The 15,477-nt window shown below is 34.2% G+C and overlaps 1 protein-coding gene across 1 annotated transcript in view; it reads right to left on the reverse strand.

Annotated features, from left to right (window-relative positions):
- SLC30A9 (solute carrier family 30 member 9) overlaps positions 1-15,477 on the reverse strand; it is an 83,505-nt gene that overhangs the window by 11,877 nt on the left and 56,151 nt on the right. Inside the window, exons 10-16 of the mRNA XM_045815987.2 lie at positions 14,546-14,601; positions 11,960-12,095; positions 9,193-9,232; positions 7,880-7,951; positions 7,317-7,424; positions 4,594-4,759; positions 1,042-1,171 (exon numbers count right to left, since the gene is read on the reverse strand). Of these exons, the coding sequence (XP_045671943.1) occupies positions 1,042-1,171; positions 4,594-4,759; positions 7,317-7,424; positions 7,880-7,951; positions 9,193-9,232; positions 11,960-12,095; positions 14,546-14,601 (708 nt within the window). The remainder of the gene's footprint in view (positions 1-1,041; positions 1,172-4,593; positions 4,760-7,316; positions 7,425-7,879; positions 7,952-9,192; positions 9,233-11,959; positions 12,096-14,545; positions 14,602-15,477) is intronic.

Genomic DNA, 15,477 nt, shown 5'->3' on the forward strand with positions numbered 1-15,477 from the left:
ATCAAGAGGTGGACACTCACCTGACTGAGCCACCCAGGAGCCCCAAGTTTACTCAATAGCCCAACTATTTTAAATCTAGCTGTATAGTGCCCTAAAGAAATTCTTACACATTTGAACAAGAAAACACATGAGAATGCCATTGTGGACATAAATGTCCATCAAATGGAGACTGGATAAATAAGTTGCAGTATATTCATAGGAGAATATTATATAGCAATTAAATTAATTAGAAGTGTATGTGTGTTTACACATATATATTAATATGAAGGAATCTCAAAATCATGCTGTTAAGCTAACTATAGAGGAAATCAGATGGTATGATACCATTTGTATCAATTTTGAAATATCCAAAAATGCTACACTATATACTATGCTAAGAAAAATCTGTTGAAAAGTATAAAAACTAAATGGAAATGACAGTACTAAATTCAAAACAATTTTTAGTTCTAGGGATGAAGGAAGAAGAATGGGATCTAGAAGGAGAAAACAAGGGCTTCACCCATTTTTGTAACAATTTATTTCTCTTTTTAAGATCCTAAGCAAATACAGTAAAATGTAAAGATCTGACAAAGGCAAGTGGTAACCTTTGCACTGTTCGTTATTTATCCTCTAAGTTCTCTTTTAAATGTAATTCTTAATATAAAAGCATGGGTTGTAGAATCACAGAGATCTAAATTCACATCTGACTCCATATTGTGGCTCTGCAATTTTAGACAAGTTATTTAATCCTTCTGTGTCTTAATCTGCCTACGTATAAAACTGAAAATATTATTTCTTTACCTCACAGCGCTTTTGAGAGTGTATCAGAGAACAAATATAAAATGCCTAGCACGTGACAAGCACCTGAATAGTAGTTTGCTCTGCTGCTGTCTCCCCCAACCCACTCTGCAGCAAATAAAATGGTCTCTGTCAAGTTTTGGAACCCTAGGAAGTTGAAAGCTGAAGTGATTTTAAGATCTGTGAAAGTTTCATTTTATTTACTGAAAAAGTAATTTCTCTAACATTTGACTATATAAGAAAACAGCAAATACATAAACTTACCTGTAGCATTTGGTCAAAATCTTGTTTTTCCAAATATGATCTTGTAACAACTCGTCCATCAAAATCTACTTCTGCCTTAAATCTTACTTTCCCTAATCCCAGATCTGTGGCTTTAACATCATGAATTGCCCTGCAATCAATAACAATGCATACAAATTTATACGCACACATACACATTTTAATGGCACAAAATACAGAATTTTTGTTTTTTTCCATCAGTGAGGAAAATGGACCAAGATGGCCTTCAGAGTGTTCACCATTAAGTGCCACCTATACATTTCCAAACAAATGTCCATTTAGCTATTTTTGCATAATGCCACACAAAGATGCAAACTTAATAAATATTATTTTATGGTTTGTATATTCATGAATTATACAGTTTGTGGATTAAAAAATCAACTCTAGGGGCACCTGGGTGGCACAGCGGTTAGGCGTCTGCCTTCGGCTCAGGGCGTGATCCCGGCGTTGTGGGATCGAGCCCCACATCAGGCTCCTCTGCTATGAGCCTGCTTCTTCCTCTCCCACTCCCCCTGCTTGTGTTCCCTCTCTCGCTGGCTGTCTCTATGTCTGTCGAATAAATAAATAAAATCTTCAAAAAAAAAAAAAATCAACTCTAAATTGCTTTTCTACAATGTTGTCATTTTGTCTCATAATCCTTTTTTTAAAAGCTTCTTTAAAAATCTTCATACAGTTGTGAAATACTCTATTGGAATGAGGTTAATAATAACTACCTAAGGGGATTTGATATGGGGAATAATGAGCCAACACATACATACAATGTTTAATATGGTAGCAACTACACGGCAGGCATTTAATGAATAGAATTCAGAAAGTAGTTAAGTTGGCATCTTTACTTTACAGACTATAAAACAGTCCCAGAGGGACCTAGGTGACTTGCCTAAGGTAATTCAGCGAGTCAACAGCAGAGGCAGGACTCACCTCCAATCTTCAGACACCAGTGGTCTCTCCATTATACCATTCTGCCTCCCAGAAAAGGAAGATGTTCTAGTGTTATAACTGCTTTTCATCCCTTCTGCCCTAACCCTCAGGAATCAATCTTCCTTAGAAAACTGCTGAGAAATTCTTTTCTTTCTATGATAACCACTATTAACACCTTTTCTTTATGGGATATATAAAATAAAAAACACTCCGAATCTTGGGGATATAGAGAGCTTTAGGAAAACAAGCCTAAATGAGACTCCAAATACTCAAAACATTTGACCCTAATTTCTGAGTGATCCTGAGCAAGTTACCAAATACTGAGTCTAAAATTCTTTAGCCATAGAAATAAGCATATTCATCAACTAAGATAAAAATAAGAATGATTTAATATTTATAAAGTTATATATGACTAAAATGACACAAAACTTGTCCAGATTGGCAAGAAGCTATATAATTTTTTCATTTTAAAAAAGCATATCTACGTCAGTCCTAACAAAATATTATAAATTTCATTATTTGACTAATACAGTGAAAGTAATGCTTAGAGGGAAATTTGTAACTGTAAAAGCCTATATTTTTAAAGATAGATATCAAATGAAAAACAAACTACCGTCTTAAGACATTGGAAAGAAGAGCAAACTAAACCCAAGCGGAAGAAAGGAAATAATATAGATCAGAACAGAAATTCATGAAATACAGAAAACAACGGAAAATCAAACTAAAAGCTGGCTTTTTGAAAAGATCAACAGAACTGACAAATCTTTAGCTAGACTGGCCAAGAAAAAAAGGAAGACTCAGATTATTAGTAGGTCAGAAATGAAAGAGGAGACATTACTACCAACCCTAAAGAAATAAAAAGGATTACAAAGGAAAATTATGAATGGTTGTATGCCAACAAATTAGATAACTTAGAACTAATGCACAAATTCCTAGAAAGACACAAACTACTGAAACTGACTTGAGAAGAAACAGACAATCTGAACGGACCTGTAACAAGTAAACAGGTAGAGTAAGTAATCAAAAAACTACCCACATAGAAAAGCCCATGCCCAGATGGCATCACTGGTGAATTCTACCAAACATTAAAAGAAGAAATAATACCAACTCTTCATAAACTTTTCTAAAAAACAGAGAGGAAAGAACACTTCCCAACTCATTCTATAATGTATTACCTTGATACCAAAATCAGACAAAGATATTACAAGGAAAAGAATATTTCCTTTTACTGAGGAAGTCCTAAGCCTAATACTGATTCTAAGAATACTCAAGTGCTAAGCCTAATACTGATTCTAAGAATACTCAATTTCTAATCTAGATCTAGCTAGGTAACTACTTTTCCAGATTAAAAATGCAGGGCTTAGAATATAAATCTAGTAATAATTTACTCATTTGTTTTACTGATTCAGATATACAGGTCGTTCTTGAAAGATTAAACTTAAAGATTCTGGTTATAAGGGGAATCTGGGTGGCTCAAGTCTATTAAGTGTCCGACTCTCGATTTTGGTTCAAGTCATGATCTCAGGGCTGTGGGATCAAGTCCCGTGTTGGGCTCTATGCTCAGTGGGGAGTCTGCTTGAGATTCTTTCCCTCTGCACCTCCCCAATTTGTGTTTTCTCTCTCAAATAATCTTAAAAAAAAAAAAAAGATCTGGTTATAACACAGAAGAAAAATACACTCTTTTAAAGTTTAACGTATGTATGTAGCTAGCAGAAAATTGTGATTTTGAAGGTTTATTCCTCCCATATTACTCTGAAACTTGAATTTCACTAACAAGTACTAATTAGAACACTGTTATCTCTTCTGATTATCTCTTAAGTCTTCAGTTTTTTTGTTTTTTTTTTTTTGAGAGAGAGAGAGAGAGTGAGCACAGAGGGAGAGTAAGAGGGAGAAGTAGACTCCCCGCCAAGCGGAGAGCCCAACATGGGGCTCGATCCCAGGACCCTGATATCATGACCTAAGCTGAAAGCAGATGCTTAACCACCTGAGCCACCCAGGTGCTCCACTCTTCATTTTTTTTTCTTTTAAGTAAACTCTACCCCTGACGTGGGGCTTGACCTCATGACTCTGAGATCAAGAGTTGCATGCTCTACTGACTAAGCCAGCGAGGTGCCCCTTCAGTTCTTCACTTTTATATCATTTAAAAGATAAAGATTATAAGGAAAAACTTTTAAAATTATCTAAAACAAGAAGTCTATTTTCAAAAGGAGTATAAATTATATTCAATTTGGTAACCACTTCCCCACTGAATAGAAATCTTCTTAAATTTAACATAGCAATTTGTAATTATAGTACAAATATAAGGCAAAAATAAATATGAAGGTTCCACATAAGTGGTTCTACATTATGGAGATAACCACTTGCAAACTTCTGTTCCCATTACATCATCTAACTGTTCCTTATTCTAAAAATTAAAGATATACAGAATTTAAAAGAAAACAGGGAGTTTCCTAAATGCTTTCACTTTTTTTCTTGTAAGGTTGCACAAAGTCCTAGATTAAAAGGCTAAAGCCTAGGGAACCACACACTCTTCTGGAAGTATTTACAAACCAAGCATTTCTATTTCTTAATATATTTTTGTAAACCTTAGCAGCATCACCAGAATAAGCTGACCTTACTGATGGGTCGTTCTCCAGGAGTTCAGTAAGCCGTTGTACTTGCTCTGGCTGGATGGATCGCCCTAAGAGTGCTTCTGTGTTAGTGTAGATGAGGAATGCTGAGACCATGCCTAATAACGTGCCCACACCCAAAGAACCTAGGCTGTCATACAGTGGATTACCTAAATAAAGCACAGAAGAAGTCAGTAAATTAACATTTTCTATTATTTCAATCAGCTTTAGTAAGTAAAGAACCAAAATTAGCAAAACAAAGGACCTGAAATTCATTCCTAATTCCTTTAATGACTTTCTCCTAGTAAGCTGACCATACTACAAAATGGGGTTGCTACAGTATGCTTCATATGACATAGGAGTATTATGTGGTTTAATTATTTAAGATCTATTTCTTGCATATGGTCATTATATGACTGAGGGTTCAGAGCATTTTGGATTAGAGACATCATATACATACTAATAATATAATAAAATCCATTTCTTTTTGATATATCAGTAGCACTTTTCCTGTCCCATGCTGACAACACCACGAATTCAACAGCTGAAAAAAATAACCACTTTTTGTCTCTTCTTATCAAGGTTCTGTGAGAGAATTAAGCCATACAAAAAATGATATGGATCACTCTTCTCATTCAACCAAGGATAATGCATAGCTCGTACCATAGTAGATACAAAGGGGAGGAGTTAATTCATTGCATGTTACAGGTACGTTAGAGCAGTGGTTCTCAAAGTACAGTTCCTTAACCAGGAGCATCAGCATCGCTTGAGAACTTGGTAAAAATGCAAGTTCTCAGGCCTCACCTAAGATTTTCTGAATCAGAAAGTCTGGAGTTGGGACCAGCATTCTTTGTCTTCCTAAGCCCTCCAGGTGATTCTGATTCTAAAGTTTGCCTTTGGTTGTTAGGTATTAATTCTCTCCCAGAACCACTGAGAAGAGTTGATTTATTATCTACGAATGTGTAGGTTAATATTTATAAAATAGACATCAACAAATATATTTTAAATTTTTATAATAAATTTTACACACAAGGCTTTTATAATTAATTTTTTTATCCCAACGATCAAATGTCAATGTTAAATTTAACTCTCTTAATGCTTGTAAAACATTCATTTTACTAAAAAAAAAAAAAAAGTCAATTTACATACTAATTTTACTAACATTTAGTCAGAATATAACACTAAAAAAGTAAAATGACTAATCTGTACCAAAGTATTAAAAATGACCCATTTGTATGTACTATATGTTGGCTAATTGAACATAATGATAATCATTTTTAAAAAAAGATTCATTTGTAAAATATAAGGCACTAGGAGGTTTGTAATTACAGAGTTCAAAATCAAATACTGTTCTTTAAAGATCCAAATATTTGCCTAATTATTACTTAAAAATATACATGTATAAATAATCCTACAGAAAACACAGAAATATTAGTTGCAAAATATTTCTTGGCATGTTATTTAATTTAAATGAATTAATTTAGCTAATTAAATAAAACAATGTGAAACTCTCAAAACAAAAATTTATGTAAGTTTGATTTGACTATTTTTATTATTATGGAAAGGAAAATAATCTATTAAAAGTTGACTTATTCATCAAGTGACACTTTCCTTAAGCCTAAAATCTTGCTAAGTAATAAGTCTAAGAAATGTCTAAAATGGTAAGGTCAACCAAAAAAACAATCAGAACTTTTAGAAATATTTTGGATCACAATGAATATCAGAGAATGCTGGTTTAGTCTTAAGATGTACATTAAAAATGAGAAAGACCCATTCATATTTCAGATATTTTAAGAAACACTGTAGAACTGTGGGAGCTCATCACCTAAAATTATTTCAAATACGCAGGGACAAACAGGTAAGCATGGAAGAAGTTTCATTCCAAGAGAGTTCCAACCTCAGAAATGGAGTCTTTTCATACTACATGGTTCTTTTGTTTTAGAAAATAAAAATGATTTCTCTGTCTTCTCATTCACCTGTATTTAACTGCTCTTCTAAACATTTAACTAGCTACCAAAATGAGGATAAACGCCAACTAGAGAGTCCAGGAAACAGGAAAGCAACAGCGTTATTATTGGCAGTAACAGTGGAAGACAAATGAACAAAAGCTACAATATATATTTATTCACAATTTTAGAGTGTATTAAAGTTCTCTTCCATATATTATCTCAATAAACCTTCGAGGTCACTAGGCCAAATATTATCAATACTAAGTTCAGAATAGTTGCATAATTTATTAAGGCACAGCTAGAAAGGCTTAGAGCACATTACAGAAATGCTCTAACAACAGCCTTCTTTACTTCAAACCAGGAGAAAATTTCTGAGAGACAACTCTAAAGACTTTTACTGTGTTATTTGTCTTATAAAAATAACTGGTTAGTATGGAATTAGCATTTAACAGTTGACTGGTTTAAAATTATTCAATGAGGGGCGCCTGGGTGGCACAGCGGTTAAGCATCTGCCTTCGGCTCAGGGCGTGATCTCAGCGTTATGGGATTGAGCCCCACATCAGGCTCCTCCGCTGTGAGCCTGCTTCTTCCTCTCCCACTTCCCTGCTTGTGTTCCCTCTCTCGCTGGCTATCTCTATCTCTGTCAAATAAATAAATAAAATCTTTTAAAAAAATAAAATAAAATAAAATTATTCAATGATATAAAAGAAAATACCCACATATTAGAGAATTATTTAAGTAGTACAAATAAGTCACATCTAACTGAAGAAATATTTACCTGTTATAGAAGTAAGGCCCATACATGTAGCTGCTATTGTCACTCCCAAGACTGCTGCAGTATCTTCCAGTAATATAACATTTGTACTAGGATCACGACTTTCCATTACTTAATCATTGGGGTAGAGACAAGAAAAGAAACTTTCTGAAATTCTAATTTGATACTCTCATGTAACATTTTAGTAAGTATCCATTTAAAATTAAGATATAAATTAAGATAAAAATGTGCAAGACCCTGATTCTAGAAATTCTATCCAATGTAAACATAATTTATTGGTTTATATGTTGAAGTAACTAAAATTTAAAGTCAAATTACTTTCTCTAGTTATATAAACATATATAGAAAAACTGTAGTTCACTTAAGTTAAAATCCAAATATAAAGTATTCATGTTCGTATCACACTACATTTCTCTTTTTAAAAGAGATGATACATAATGTAAGAGCCACACAGAGAAGACATCGAGATATATCTCGTACACACCTATAAGGAAAAAGCAATAGTACTGGGCAATTTTAGAAAATAAAGGAGGTGAAGTAAGACACGTGGTTTCTAACATACTTACCATATTTATAAAATGACATTCCTTTGGCCCGAGCACTCCTACGAAGTTCATTTACAGCAACAAGAAGTGTTGCTGAAAGAAAAGCATTCATATCAGCAAGAAAAAAACTTCATGCCTCCAAATTTTAAAGACAGCATCTCAAAATAAATAGGTACAACACTTTTAATGCCAGGATTGTCAATAAAAAAAGTTCTATATTAACTAGTCATTATCAAGACTCCTAATTATAATACAAGGAATCCCCTATTTCTAAACCACAGTAATTTAAATACCGTTACCACCACCTAATGACCTTAATTACTGGACAGCAACTAGTTGGCAGGCACCACACTAAGCACAATCACTTTTGATCCTCCCAAGCTTTTGAGGCAGGTGGTGTTATCACCATTTTACAGACTGGCAAAGATGAAGGGAACACTATGCACAGCAAGTGACAATGTATTAGACGTAAGCATAATGTGAATACACCAATGAGTTAGACAGTTTCCTACATGATGTAGCACTTTTCTGTCATAAAACTGCTACAGCTGAGGGGCGCCTGGGTGGCGCAGTCGTTAAGCGTCTGCCTTCGGCTCAGGGCGTGATCCCGGCATTCTGGGATCGAGCCCCACATCAGGCTCCTCTGCTAGGAGCCTGCTTCTTCCTCTCACACTCCCCCTGCTGTGTTCCCTCTCTCACTGGCTGTCTGTCAAATAAATAAATAAAATCTTAAAAAAGAAAAAAAAATAAAACTGCTACAGCTGAAACCTGCAGAAACTTGGAAATATTTTATTGCAAAGAGTCAGCCTTCCATGATTAACACGAAAACCTGATTTTTATTTATTTATTTTTAAAGATTTTATTTACTGATTTGAGAGAGAGGGAAAGAGCGTACAAGCCGGGGTAGAGGCAGAGGAAGAGGGAGAAGCAGACTCCCCACAGAGCAGGGACTCCAATGCGGACCTCAATCCCAGGACCCTGAGATCATGACCTGAGCCGAAGGCAGCCACTTAACCAACTGAGCCACCCAGGTGCCCCACTAAAACGTGGTTTTTAAAAATTCAATATATAGTTATGTTTTTAGACTCCATTCCAGATGTTCCGAGTGTTATGATTAAGACACTCAAGAATAACAACAAAAAAACCAGCTTTTCCCTTGTCCCCATCCTTTAGAGGAATAACCACAATACATTATACAAAGAATTTACTCCCTCAAAGTAGGTTCCTAGTTCCATAGTTTTTCTTTAATCAGTGGAATTTAACAATTTATAAAAATGAACTGCTGAATATATATTACTAAATTAAGAAAAAAGAGATACCATAACAGTACATACCTCCTTCAGATACTAATGATCCCGCTAAAATACAATATGCCTAGAAAATAAGTATTAAAATATAGCGTTAGTATTTCATTAGAGAATCACAATGATTCATGCATAAAGTTTATAAAGTTTAAAATGGAAACATAAATTCAAATTCTAGCTAGGTAAGAATCTTGATGGGAGACAGCTCAAATGAGGGCAATGAGATAGTGTATCCTATACAAGGAAAAAATAAAAGTTAAAAATTTGATGGTCATCTCATTTTTTTAATACTTAGAAGAGTAATTTATCCGTCTACAGAATGTTACACCGTCACCTAAGTTAAATTCATGATATAAGAGATGAAAAAATTAGTATAAAAAATTTTCTGAAGTTCAAAATGAACACAAACATTTGAAATCTGGAGTGCAGATACCAGGATACAGTAAGATTCATACCCTGACCCATGCAACTTCTGGATTTTGTTTGGATGCCCAGTACCAATCCTGATTCAGAAAGATAAGCAGTTACAAATAGTGATCAATGTGGGGGAGGGGGATTACACCACCTTCCTCACAGTACCAGGACACACTTGAATTAAAGAAAGATTTGAAAAAAACTTTAATCCAAGAGATAACCTAGCAACACAAATTTTTAAAAATTTAAATGAAATTCAAACGAAATATATGTAGAATTTTCAGCATTATCTTTTTGGAACCCTGGGCTTCCCTGAAATAGAAGTTTGGAAAATTCTGAACCTAGTCTCTTATAATTCTGTTAAGGAAACTGAGATGTCCCAAGGCTATCGATTTGCTTGAGTACATAGAAATGATACCAGGGTAAGAACTAGAATATAGGTTTTCCAGTCTCAATTTTAGGCTATATCTCCACTGAAACTTACTGCCAACTTACAATATAATTAAAACAGTAGCTAAACTGCCCAATAATTTTTTAAATCCTTCTATCTCCTTCCTGAAAGGATTTAAGATACACAACACCCAATAAAGGGAAACAGCATATCTCAGCAAAAGATTCCAATACCTAATAACCATAAATTGGTCTGCGGTACGTTGACTCTATTATTTATTAACTAAGAGTCATAGTCTGATGTAACCTCATTTAGTTGCAAGAAGACAAAAGAGCTTCCAGGAGGTTTTTTTTTAAGGCTCCATACCCAGCATGGATCCCAACATGGAGCTTGAACTAGGACCCTGAGATCAAGACCTGAGCTGAGATCAAGAGCCAGATGCTTAACAGACTAAGCCACCCAGGCACCCCAAGCTCCTAGTAGCTTTAAAACTTACACACAATTTAAAATTTAACTAATTTTCATTAACCACTTAGTCTCTGTAAAGTCATACTATACAATTCAGATGAATGCTAAAAGAATGAGGTATCTATAAAGTGGCTGAACCTTTTCAGAATGGAAGAAAATACGTTAAATGAGATTCATTCCAACTGACAACAAATTAGGTTATAAGTACTCCCGCATTCCAAAATGAGATGCTGTACCATCTCTTCAGGCTTTGCAAGAGAACGCCCAAGCCTGGTTTTACAACTCCCAGCTCCAAACCCACTAACCATGCAGAAGAGCTATGGTCAAGGCCAAAAGTTAAGCTGTTAAGATTGCTCAGAAAGCTGGATGTGCATCCCAGGTATTTAGAGATTACAGTTAACTCTGTCTAATGCACATACAAAAATAAATTTATTGGCAAGTCTACTGATATTGATTGTGCCAACAGACTAGATGATTATATTTGGAAAAAAAAACAACTGCACTCTCACTGAGAGGGTATTAAAGATGTCTGTTTTAACACACAGAGCCCACACAGAATTCTGAGAGTCTTTTAAAAAGAGATCAACTGCCCAAAGAGCCCTCTCGAAAATGCAAGGCAACCTCAGCAGAAAGAGTCTGGAACTACACCGTTAAGAAGCAGAAGTTAGGAGGGGGTACCACATGACCAATCTGTACTTGTCAAGGGAGCTAGAGTCAGAGTGGCCACACAGGGTAATCTCCAAGAAGTTTCCATGAGAGAAAAAGGCAGCTTTAAGTATCTATGAAGGCCAGAGGAAACCAATGCAAAATGATGCTGGTGCCAGTAAAGCAGTACTTTTCTGTCCTTTCTCCCTACCTTTGATGCTGCCAGAGGCGAGCTCAGGAGGAGAGAAGGACAGAAGCCTTAGCTAGGAAAATACAGAAGGTGACCATGCTCCCATACTCCCATTCTCCCACTATAGGCTTCCTACCTACATGAATGAAAAAAAAAGTCTTTAAATGCAACAATTCCAACTTATGACTATCTTGTGGCACTGGATATTTCTATTAATGACAGATTATTCTTGGGACTAAAATGAATAGAGATCTTCTTGTTCTTCAATATAACTGAAGAAATTAATGGAACTGCCCAAGATTTTAACCCAGGAATCAGTACTTTATGACTGCACCTACAGAGATACTCTTTTCTTTTTTCTTCTTTTTTAAGATTTTATTTTTAAGTAATCTCTATACCCAGCGTGGGGCTTGAACTCACAACCCTGAGCTCAAGAGTCGCACGGTCCACCAACTGAGCCAGCCAGGCGCCCCTGTACCTACAGAGATACTCTTGTTCAACATCATTGAATCATATGAATTGAGAGGTCATATGTAGTCGTGTTCTAAAAAACACAACTACAAACACATAACCCTATATTACAGTCAAAAAGGCATGTGATAGTCCCTTTAACATCAATATGACAAAGGCATTCTACCATACTTAATCACTCTCATATTACTTGAAAACTGAGGGGAAGAAAAGATTACCCATAGCAGGGATTCCATTGGTTGAGGATTAAGCAATCCCATGATTCCGTGGTACCAAGATAATCCTGCACCCATCATGAAAATACCAACACCACTAATTAGTGAAGCAATATAGCGCATATTTGAAAAGCCATACCTGAAAAATAAAAAAGACAGTTTATCATTATTACAACTGTAATTATTTCAGTTTACAAGAAATACAAATTGTTTTAAAATACATGTTGATTAAGTCAATGAAAAAGAAAACCAAAAACTTCTTACAATTTAAAGATGTTTGTGGTTTTGTATTTAAGTAAAATGTAAATGCCATAACTTAAACCTAATCAGATAATAACATATAATAAGAAAAAACTGCAAGATCTTTGAAAATATATGATAACAGAGAATATGACTGAATTCAGGTATTTTCTAACCCCTTTTCCATACAGTGTTTTGATTAAATAGAGGCAATTTACTATTACATACCACAAATACCAATAAAATTAATCTTTTTAAAATGCATTCAGATGTTTAATGGAGATGATGACATTAAAATTGCTCTGTAATGCAGCTTCTAACTGAACCTTTGGTCTTCTTGCCTATAATCTGATGTTGGCTACTTGGGGCTGGTTCTGAATACTTCAGCACACAGCAACTAACTACTATTATTAGGACTATGAGCTTCAGTTTTCTAGATGTTTTTATGGCAAGTTCTTTTTTTTTTTAATCTCATTTATTTTTTAATAAACTTTGGTCAATATGTGTATTATTTTGTACTATTGTATGTATTAAAAAATACTGAGTTTTAGAAGCTCAAAAACATGACATACTATATGAGGAAAGGAATCACTCATTAATAAAAATATTTCCTGGGAAATTTACTCCCCAAACCAAACTCTATGGCACCCTTCTGGCAGATGCAAATTTAAACAATAGATCTTAATTAAAACTGCTTTGTAATTATTTTTGCAAATATGTAGTAATCTTGCCAGACGGAATTCTGTTTATAGATGTGACAATATTCTACCTGCTTGATTTAGAAAAATTTACTTTTTCTCAATGTACCCTCCGAAGTAATATAGGATATGTATATATTTATTTCAGTTAAAGTAAATTAAGATCTAAATTAAGTGCTACTACTTTCCTTCTATGTGTTTTCAAGAAATTATAGGGACTTACTGAAAATTTAAACTATGTAGATCTTCACTGTCCCATATTAGTCATGAGCCACATAATGCTATTTAAATTTAAATTAATTAAAACAATAAAAATTTAAATGTAGTCTTTACACTAGCCACATTTCAAATGCTCAACAGCCATGTGTTGCTACTGACTATCATTCTGGACAGATTTCACAAAATATTTCTATCACTGTAGAAAATTCTATTGAGCAGCACTAAAGTAGACTGTCGAAAATACCTTAAAAAGAAATCACGTTCACAATCTAAAACTGCAAAATTTTATCCTGTTTTTAAAATTTTGTTGTATAAAACTAATCAGGAAAAAAATTTTCTTGACATAGTAAAAAACTATAATGTAATTAGTAGATAAGAAAGCCAGGTGTTCTCTATAATTGCTTATTGATAGTTCTAGGATATTCAAAATATACTACTATTTATAAGAAAACAATAGTGTCTTGCTTTTGAGTAAAAAAAAAGGTATTTATATAAGGCACAGAGATATACTCCTTTACAGAAATAAAAGTACATTTTTTTTTACCCTAAGGTTGATCAAATTTTATTACTGAAACTTGTTAAATAAATGATACATGTGGAATTCAAAAGTATTAGCTGGTTATGTTATTTTAAAAAAAATCTCTATCAAATAACTGATGTGACTCAAAATATTATAAAAGAATACTCATTTTACAAATAAATAATTTTGAAATGTTAGCAGAATACTATTTCAAAGTCACAACAGGATTAAAATACATTCAATAGGATTTAATAAAAGTTACCACTAAAATTTTAGATTCAGTGCCTATTAGTCTAAATGTGGAATATGTTTCTTTTAGCCAAATAAAATAGAACTCAAAGATCAAAATATGTGCTTTGTCATTATCAAATATGAAGAGGACAAGATCTCTATTACAAAGCATAAAAATAATTTAAACGCAAGTTTCAAATTATATCTTGAATTTATTTTGACACTGTGGTTGAGTCCTACATTTAAATACTATAGTGAAAGAAATGACCTAATTTTTTTTTTTAAGATTTTATTTATTTATTTGACAGAGAGAGAGAGAGACAGCCAGCGAGAGAGGGAACACAAGCAGAGAGGGAGAAGTAAGCTCCCAGCGGAGGAGCCCGAGGCGGGGCTCGATCCCAGAACGCCAGGATCACGCCCTGAGCCGAAGGCAGCTGCTTAACAACTGAGCCACCCAGGCGCCCTGAAATGACCTAATCTTTAACACAAAAATGCAGGTATATAAACTGCATGAGACTTCTAAAATTCAACTGCTTTTATTTCAATGACTTGCTGCCAAAAAGAACAGAACAGAACAGAAAAAAGAAAAGAAAAGAAAAAAGAAAAGAAAAGAAAAGAAAAGAAAAGAAAAGAAAAGAAAAGAAAAGAAAAAAGAAAAGAAAATAAAGGCAATGTCCTTACGGATGAGTTGGATCTGGTGTTTGTACAGACTTACTGATGCCCACTGCTAGTAAACCCTATGGAGAAGAAGGAAAAAGGGTAAATAATTATTAGCAAGATGGAGAGTACAGTGTGGTAATACCAATCTGGAGTGTGCAATGTGACAATGGCAAAGAACCACTTCACATGCATATACACCACAGCCCAGCAATTCTGGTTTACAGTCTCTACCTTAGAGAAATAAAGATGAACCCTAAGGGGTCCAAAACACCATTGCTTATAAAGACGAAATATGTGAAAGCCAACCTAAACATCCATCAATAAGGAATGGCAAAATAAATGATGGTATTGCCAAACCATAGTTACTTCTACAACAGTTTAAAAGAATGGAGTTGAACAGAGCTTTCTGTACTGACATGGCAAAAGCTCGTACACATACTATTAAAGTAGAAGAAAAAAAAATCAAGTTTAGGAACAGTGTGTAAAGTACAAAAAAACATGTCATTTTTGTAGACAACATATAATGGAAAGCACAGGAAAAGGTCTATACCTGTTTATACCTTTGAGGAGAGAAGTAGGATTAGGATAGTCTGTAGTATCTGGTATTTTTACAGGAAAAGTAACGTATTGCTATACAAAGACAGTAAAAATTTTAAACAGTATACATTGTATACAGACACATACATCTCTACTAAAACTTCAAAGTCATGCACAGGAAGTATACTTATCAATATATACAGAGCAGTGATTATCTGGGGTGTGGAAAGATGTGGGGTATGGGAATAAAGATGTAGGGTTACAACTAAGATTTTATTTCTTTAAAAAAACAAAAACATAAATATGGCAAAACTACGACCATGTCTTTAATCCTAGTTACCACCTTTCTCTCCTTCCTTCCTTCCTCCGAGGACTTGATCTTCCTTTCTTTCTTTCATTTATTTGGTTTTTCAACT

The sequence above is a fragment of the Ursus americanus genome, chromosome 8, assembly GCF_024610735.1.
Source record: "Ursus americanus isolate L20-20 chromosome 8, mUrsAme1.1.p, whole genome shotgun sequence".
Taxonomy (NCBI): Eukaryota; Metazoa; Chordata; class Mammalia; order Carnivora; family Ursidae; genus Ursus; species Ursus americanus.